At 40.3% G+C, this 8,328-nt stretch overlaps 1 protein-coding gene across 4 annotated transcripts; it reads right to left on the bottom strand.

Annotated features, from left to right (window-relative positions):
* Positions 1-5,452, bottom strand: ppp1r32 (protein phosphatase 1, regulatory subunit 32). 4 transcript variants are annotated; one of them, XM_031747493.2, is made up of 13 exons: positions 5,196-5,452; positions 4,247-4,315; positions 3,790-3,979; positions 3,569-3,692; positions 2,244-2,406; positions 2,092-2,137; positions 1,880-1,965; positions 949-1,014; positions 778-864; positions 614-679; positions 436-530; positions 203-307; positions 1-128 (listed from the first exon to the last, which is right to left on the bottom strand). In XM_031747493.2, the coding sequence occupies exons 3-13, from the start codon at positions 3,899-3,901 to the stop codon at positions 110-112; spliced, it is 969 nt and encodes a 322-aa protein (XP_031603353.1). In that variant the 5' UTR covers positions 3,902-3,979; positions 4,247-4,315; positions 5,196-5,452; the 3' UTR covers positions 1-109. The 4 variants fall into 4 exon arrangements, with proteins under 4 accessions (XP_031603353.1, XP_031603349.1, XP_031603351.1 ...); XM_031747489.2 differs by having other exon boundaries at positions 3,784-3,979; positions 5,196-5,450; XM_031747491.2 differs by having other exon boundaries at positions 3,784-3,976; positions 4,247-4,343; positions 5,196-5,450.
* Positions 5,453-8,328: the final 2,876 nt, after the last annotated feature.

Consider the following 8,328-nt stretch of genomic DNA (forward strand, 5'->3'; position numbering starts at 1 on the left):
TGCATTTAAAGGATTTTATTATTGGAACATGCCAGACTGCAAACAAAAAACTTCAGTTTTTATTTGTGACAAAGCAGCAATGCAGGTATCATCACAGGCATGAGAAGGTCTAGCCCCTGAGGATGTACCTGTAGAATAAAACTAGGTCATGTCAGTCAAAGGAAATCTGTATGATACAACTTCATGAGCATAACATGCATACCTGTCCGTATCCCGAAGATTGTAGCCACTTTCCATTTTAGAGCTGACAATCCTGGGACAAGAGTTCATCGATTTGAACTTTTCTGGATCATCACGATGACAGAACCTGGAAAATAAGCAGGTAGTCAAATAGTGTAACACACTTTACAGTTATAGGGTGAAAAGTGACAATTTATTAAGTTACATAAAATCCAAGGTATTTTTACATTTCCTGTCTAACTTAATTACACTTACTTGCTTTTATAATGTGTGATGAAGTCTGAAGGATCAAATGGTGCATCAGGAAAAGTTTGGTTTTTATGAGTGTTCAGAAGATATCCTGTGGGCTCCTAAAAAAAATAAAATGTTGTTGAACAATCCAGATAACGTGCTGATAAATAGAGCGAAAAACTATTGCACGAACATATTTAACCTTTTGTCCAATGGTAGATGGCACCGGGGCCTTGGTTTTAGTCTGGCGCGACGACAGAAGAGAGACCTAGATGATTAGAGAGAAATAAATAATTAAATAAAAACAAAAAGTATTAATGTTGTGCTTTTACAGTAAAGAAAAACTGGGAAGAAGTCAGCACTAACAGGGTGGGCCAAGGGAGCGATGTCACCTCGTGTGAATCCCGTTTCTCTGCAAGAACGGCTGCACAGGCCCGATTTCGCCTCAGTACCCTGAGACACAAAACAAACTTCAGAGTTATACATGAAAGTTTCCCCTGCACTCCCCAAATGAATTCAGATTTTGTGTGGCTCAACCTGCAGCAGGGACAGTGGCACGAAGTCTGTTTTCATCACTGAGCTGGGAGTCTGATGAGGTTCACCCTGAATATCAAAGGTTGACAGTTACAAGTAGATATACAGAAAAACTCACAGATTGAAAAGCTTGAAATATCTCAGTTTCATCATTTGACATGTTGTCTTTATACTTGATTACACAGTCACCAGCCACCTTGGACACCCTGATCAACTGATGATTAACACAAGTACCCAAACAACCAATCACATGGGAGAAACTCAGTGTAATTAAACATGTAGCCAAGCTTCAGAACGAGGGAAAAGGGTTATTTAAGCGACTTTGAATGTTGCATGATTTACCCACCTCACAACCATCTCTAGAGTTTATAGAGAATGGCCTAAAAAAGAAAATATCCAAACGGCTCTAAGATGAAAGGTGGGCAACAGTAACTCAAACCACCACTCATTACAACTGTTCTGTTCTCAAATGGCCTCCTCTACAGGCATTAGATATCAATCCAGTAGGGCATCTTTGGGATGTCCAGAGAATAAATCTACAGCAACTGTGTGATTCTATCACATCAATATGGACCGAAATCGGATGAATGTTTCCAACATTGTCTATTTGCCATGAAGACCTAAGGCCGCTCTGAGGCCTAAAAGGGTCCATCCCTGTACTAGTAAGATGCAACTAATGCAGTGGCCAGTGAGTTTATACAAGCTTTTTATGATTTTCATTCTGTTTTTATTACATTTTGCACAGCATCCCAACTTTTGGATAGAGCATGTAGTTAAAAACAAATATAATCCCTTTGTAACCATGATGTAAAGTCAGGTTTTGGACACACAGGCAACATTTTCACTTGGATTTCTTAATAAGAAGTTATTAACAAATCGAAGAATATAAAAATCTAAGCTAAGAATAGCTTCAATACCTTTAAAAAACACTCACAATCAAGCTGGTGTTAATCTGACGTTCTGCTGCCTTAGTGAAACCACTCCCTCCTTTAGGACCTACAGTCACATGGTTCTGAGAAACTGAAGCAAAAATGTTAGCTTTTTCAAAATGAAACTGTGGCATTTTATTAAAGTTTTCCATTATTTGTAATTCTAAATTAACAGGTTGAGTTCAGATAAAGTTCTCCATTGTAGCCTTTAAATTACCTGCTGGCGTAGGACGATGAGGCACAAATGAACTTTGATATTCTGTCTGAGGAAACATTTAAGAAATAACAGAAAGTTTATGTATATAACATAATATTACACTTTCCATCATCTTCAAGCGGTGTGTTTAAGTCCTGTCAAACCGAGCTCACCTTCTCCTCGACTGATGCGGTTTTTGGCTGAATCCTCAGCTGATGGAAGCCGCTGTTTCCGGGTTTGTTAACGAGGTTTGTTGAAGACCCAGAACATCCAGAGCGGATGGGAGGCTGGTAGTGTTGTTTAGTTTGAGAGACAAAGCTGTCAGATAGCAAGAGTCTGAAAAACAAAAGCAGAGCCGAGTCTGAGGTAACACTTCAGACAAGCACGCTTCATTCAGACAGTCTGGCTATATATATATATTTTTTTTTTTTTGACTTTCATCGCATCAGGGAATCTAATTTACAGTGAAGCACCTACTCACTTAAAGTCCTTTGTTTACATCCTTTGAAACTCTGTCAGAGATTTTCACACACTTTCATACTTGCCTGTATAACCCAAGTGCATAGGTCTGGTTTCATACATCTTTATTACTTTCACATTTTGATTTGTATTTTTTTATGCTGTGTTTAATTTATGTTTTCATGTATTTTAATGCAGATTTTGTGTTTTTAAGAGTAATCCCAGTAAGACCAGCTGCACTTAAGGCAGTGTAAAAAGACTTCTGATAAACAAGAAACAATATCCGCCTCCACTCTGGAGGAGGTGAATGGCGTTTTATCCACTGAGCTTATAGAGCTAATAATACTGATTTAATAAAGACCGGTGACTATAACATAAGTGGGTGAAAAATAAGCACAGCAATGAGTGTACAATATCTTGAGCACCACTACCAAAGCCCTCTTCTGTTTATACTTTTAATTTCTAGCATTTTCACACATTACAGCCAAAAATAAATACATTTAAATGCTCAGTGTTAGTGACCACATTCTACTTGTGCTTTTCTTTATCTATATGATAAAAATGTGACCTATGAAAAAGTTCCTGTAAGCGTGGAAGCAGAGGCTTTGGAGAAAGACATCTGCAAGCATTCATCCAAATCCACAATGTGCCTGTAATCATTCTGGCTGATTAGATTTCACAGAGATGTGCAGCTTGATTGACATTTCTCAGATTCTTCTGTTAGCTTTTCTGCACATGTCAAAGTTGGACAAATATTAGCTCTACAGAGCCCCCCCCCCAGCCACCAGAGAGCTTTGCTCATCACTGAAGGAGAAGCACAGGTTTTGCTAATAACATTATCAGCGGATCAGTTACAGTCGAGCATCCTGATAAGCCACCGCAGTGACAGAAGCTGCACAATACCATGACTCTGAAATAAAAGCATCTGCTTTCAACCTGTGCAGAGCTCTAATTACAGAAGATTAAAAAATGATGAACCAAAACAGCCATTATAAAAGATGAACAGAGGGCAGGGGAAAAAAAGTGTCCTGACACTTACCCAAACTGAGGGTTGTCAGTGTGGTCCAAACTAGGCCTGTAATATATAGCTGGTCTGTGGTTTGATGTAAAGCCTGTCTCACTGGGACGCCCAAGATAAGAAGTGAATCCCATCCTGTCTGAGTCTAAGACAGATATATCAAAATTGTCAGAACCCACATTTGAATGCAAATCAGTGTGATTTATGCTGAAACTCTGGAGAGTCTCACTCATCACCTTCACCATGAGATACTTTGTAAGTAGTATTGTGGAGTTTGACTGCATTGTTGGTCAGTTTCCCCTTCCTGCCAATTGCTCCAGTAGCCGGTATGACAATCCTCCCCTGTTCAGCCATCTGTGACTGCTGTAATGGAAACAGTCACTGACAACAGTGATGGATGGCAAAAAAAATCCTGTGGGCCTGCGGACACTGCTGTAACCACAAATAAAAGCAAGTGTTACATCTTAGTTTTTAGCTTTGGTAGCATCCAATCAAATTTGAAGCTTGCTGAATAAATGAGAACAGAGTCAGAAGGAAATAATGCAATAAGTGCTGCCTTTGTCTATTGCTGTATGAGTGGAGAGAGATCCTCCAGGAAGCCCCAGCCATTTTCATTCACCCTGAATATAAATGATCCCAGAAAAAAAAAAAAACTAAAAACAAAAGCACTGAAATCTGCCACTTAGTCCCAGGACGTACCTGCAACTCCAGGTTGCTTGTTCACCGCTCTGTCTTCTGCAGGTTTTGTAGGTAAACAGGTCTCTGTTGCTAGGAGATACAGTATAATGGCAGAGCACTGGAGGTGAAAAGTGAAACAGTCTGCTCCAATTCATGACTTTAATGTTTCAGCTGGGAATGTTGTCCTCCTTTTTGTTTCCTTAACGTGTGTCAAAGAAAGTACTCCCTCTTTCAGGTCTAAGGTTTGAAGTATCACAACATACAGTTAAAAAGGCTTTACCAGGTTCTAAAATTATTTTAATGCTCACATCAGATGAACAGCACATGACACATTGCACGCGCACACACCAAAATACAGACGTAACAAGAAAAATCACATGCACACCATGACTTAATAGCATGGCCATTGTAACACGTTTCTTTATCATTCATTGTGTCGTAGATGTGCTGCTATGCTTGGGCTCATTGTCCTGTATCACTCATGGGCTTTATCTTTTAGACAGAAAGACTTCACTTTAGAATACTTTGGTATTGAGGGGAGTTCATGGTGGATCATCACCCCTACACCACTGTGCTTCACACTTGGTATGAGGTGTCTGGCTTTCACCAAACACGCCGCTGTAAATTAGGGGTGGTGTGATCCCTGGCTGCTTTAGTCTTCATGCCAAAGTATCCTCAGACAAGATACTGAACCCTTAGCACTTTGAGTTAGTCGAGTAGAAAAGAAAAGTGCCGTATAAGAACCAAACATTTCCACTTTGGTCTCAGATTTCCAAACAACAATTTTCCAGAAGTCTTGTAGTTTGTTCAGATGCAGCTTTGCAGGCCTAAGCTGTGCTGCCATGCTCCTTTTACAGAGTCCCATCTTCTGGCAAAATTTCCAAACAAGCCATACTTCATGTTCATGTTTTTTTTTTCCTTTTTCCAAACTGTACTGGCATGAGCTTTAAAATTTAGCATGCTAACTGACCTTGGGGTGAATTTGCTGGGAGGTCCAGTCCTGGGAAGATTGCCAACAGTCTTGAATGTTTTCCACTTGTGAGTAATCTTTATAACTGTAGAATGATGGACTTTATATTGTTTGGCCTTATGACCCTTCCCATATGGGTAGCAGAAATTGCTGCTCTAAGACAGCACAGACACCGTTCCTCCTTGACATTGCATTAACACACACCTGATTGCGGCAGACCAGCAAATTGCTAAGACTCCTGCTTTTATGGAGGGGCTCACTCTTGCTTATGATCACTTAATCAAGTGTGTTTGATTATCAGCACCTGGCTGCTGCTTACCCTCTCAATTCCTATAGAAGCAGTAAGGCTGCGCTTAGTTTTGCACAAATCGCTTCTGCACTTTGGCTCAGTGAAATATGTCAGGTGTTGTTGTGTATCTGACATTATATATATATATATATATACCTCATTTTAATACATGTTAGAGGTGAAATCGTTCGTGTTTATACAGAGAACCTTAGAACTGAAACAGGTTTCTTTCTTTTTCACAGCTCTTTATAATATGTGATGTTTTTGCAGTAATATGTTCTGCACAATAGATAGTTATAATAAAGTAGTTCCTGTGGCTTTCTTTTGTATTCATCAGACAGCCCCGTTGGTGTTACAGAGTCTGGATGTCTCAGTCATTCATCAGCACCATTTGCTTTATATTTAAACTTCTCTGATTGCATACTAACCAGTTTTCACACATTCTCGGCAGCAGCAGGTGGCGTTCAGGTGTTACAGCTGACTGGCAAAACTAATTTCTCATCCTATTAGTGTGTTTAATTTAGTCCTAAACACAAATGTGCGTGTGCATATTATATATAATTTCTGTTTTTCAACATTATTACTCCACGGTCTGTCTGTGTACCCACCCTTTGACCCAGCTGTTGCACATTCAGGCTACTGCTCACGCCAACTCAGTACTGTTAATAATATTATAGAATATTTATTTAACCCGAAGATGTGTTTTATGAATAGAGAGTGTCGTATATTGTAAAACTTTAGATTTTGTAAGGTGTAAATTTTCTGATTCACAGAACCAGATATCACCTCCGGCCGGCACAGTTACTCCATGCGTCCACTGGATGGCATGGTGATGCCACCGTGGCTCTGTCTTTAGTCTAAGGTTATATAAAAATGATGGATGGCTTGAAATCTGCATGACATCTTGATAAAAATGTCCATCCGAGACAGGGAGTTATCATCCGCTGCCGTTAGCTGCCTAAAACGTCTGAACACCATCTACACATCTGCCCACATGCATCTCCATGAGTATTTTAATTTAACGCTGGGGATTTTCAACCCCTGGTGTTTTTTAAGACAACCGGAATACAATCCAGGCAGGACATCAAAGTATTTCTTTATGGCTGCAAACATGGATGTGTATTATTCCTAATTAAAACTCGATCTGGGTGACATTCCTTTTAAATCAAAAAGGGTGAAACTGCATGATTTTTACCCCATGAATTTCACACAACACCTACTTTGTATTACAGATCCCACATGCTCTTGCAGAACACAGTATGAGCACTTCAAATGGTATTATTTGCTTTAGTCTTTCATTACTGCGTGGCATTCAGAATTTCAAAAGCCTGTGAAATCTAACTGTTGTTTTTTTTTTGTGACAAGCTGCTTGCCCTTTAAAATCACTAAATCTAACAGTGCATAACAGTCGCACCATTTCCACCTTTTCCCTTTAATTCTCACCTCCTATTCCTTCTCTTTTCATCTCATTTCCTTGGTCTCACACTGCTTCCTCACCTCTGCCACATCACTACTTGCTCCTTTTCTTCCCTCCATCTGGCCAACACTGGCAGTCGGCGGAGCCTGTCTTTACCAAGCTGTTGCTTGTATTGCCGTTCCACAGCCTTTCTTGCTTGACATGCTGTCGAGCCAAGCCTGGAACCGTTCATTATCTTCTCCAAAAAAATAACTACTGGGAAACGCCTGCTTCATTGAAACTGACAGTCTCATTTCCTGCTTCTATTCTCTTAAACACAATGTGCACATTATTGGCATCTCTAATTATAAATTCACATACGGCAGGAATAGACCACACGCCTATTTTTATTCCAGTCAAAGACAAAAACCAGATGATTTCACTTATATTCAAACAACTTCAGCCTGAGAGACAGAGAAGAGAAAGCGATCAGAGGAATAACCTGCTTCACTCTCAGCTTTCAACTCTCACAGGAGACTCTCACCTCTACCCTGATTTATTATCTCTGTAATTTACCAATTTATGTCTGCTGTCCATCTACATAACTCACATATAACATGACTGCTCTGTGATAAAGGTATCTTGATTAAGCCGACAGCGCTGGCAGTAAAGAAAAATCCTACACCTTCTGCAACAGTTTGCACTTGAGATAACACTTGAAATGCAGGAGGGAGTATAAAGATAAAAAAAAAGGTGGATGCAGTTGTTCTAAAAATAGATGAAGGTGATGCAAGCAAGTGTCTCCCGTCGAGATGATGTGCTTGGCTTGCCTGCAGCCGTCTGTTGTAGTTCAGGGAGGGACGAAACCTCGGCCTCTGTCAGCAGGGGCTCGGCTGGCTCCGTGCTCGTCTGTTTTCTGGCCAGCTCTGCTCCTGATACTCCGCTGCTCCAGGAGGAGAATCTCGGCGGTTTCTCTGTCAGTTCAATAACCTGTTTCTATGTCTGCCATAGAATAGCACGGAATTAATGTTTAGAGACATAAAGAGCCAGCTCAGGCGCTAAGACCCTTCTTTGTGCGGCGGGTCTCAGAGGTGCTCTCTCTGCTTCACTGCCTCACTGTTCTGAGTCTTATCTTATTCCTGCTTCCTTTTCAACTTCTGTACTTAATAGGCAAATCTGGCACGCACCGTTTGGAGTAAATTGCATTGTCATCTTTTTCCATTTTGAGTTTCAGCCAGCTTTGGTGCATGCAAAGAGACAGACCGTGATGAGATGAGATGAGGAGGACTCAGGCATAAAATAAGACATTTAAAGTCAAAACAAGATTTCCTGACATGCACAAGACAAGGCTATTTTGCAACTTGAGGAGAAACAGATTTACTGGAGGGAAAACATATTTTTAGTATCATGTTTATGCTGCGGGAAATTCCTTTGAATGCTTTGAATCT

Source organism: Oreochromis aureus, linkage group 7, assembly GCF_013358895.1.
Source record: "Oreochromis aureus strain Israel breed Guangdong linkage group 7, ZZ_aureus, whole genome shotgun sequence".
NCBI classification, from domain to species: Eukaryota; Metazoa; Chordata; class Actinopteri; order Cichliformes; family Cichlidae; genus Oreochromis; species Oreochromis aureus.

Excerpts from the sequence above, each read along its gene's own strand:
- ppp1r32 (XM_031747489.2), bottom strand. The coding sequence starts at position 3,901 with ATGGCTGAACAGGGGAGGATTGTCATACCGGCTACTGGAGCAATTGGC. Across the intron at positions 680-777 it reads TCGCTCCCTTGGCCCACCCT|GTCTCTCTTCTGTCGTCGCG; the intron begins GTTAGTGCTGAC and ends CTAATCATCTAG. Across the intron at positions 531-613 it reads CATCTACCATTGGACAAAAG|GAGCCCACAGGATATCTTCT; the intron begins GTTAAATATGTT and ends TATTTTTTTTAG.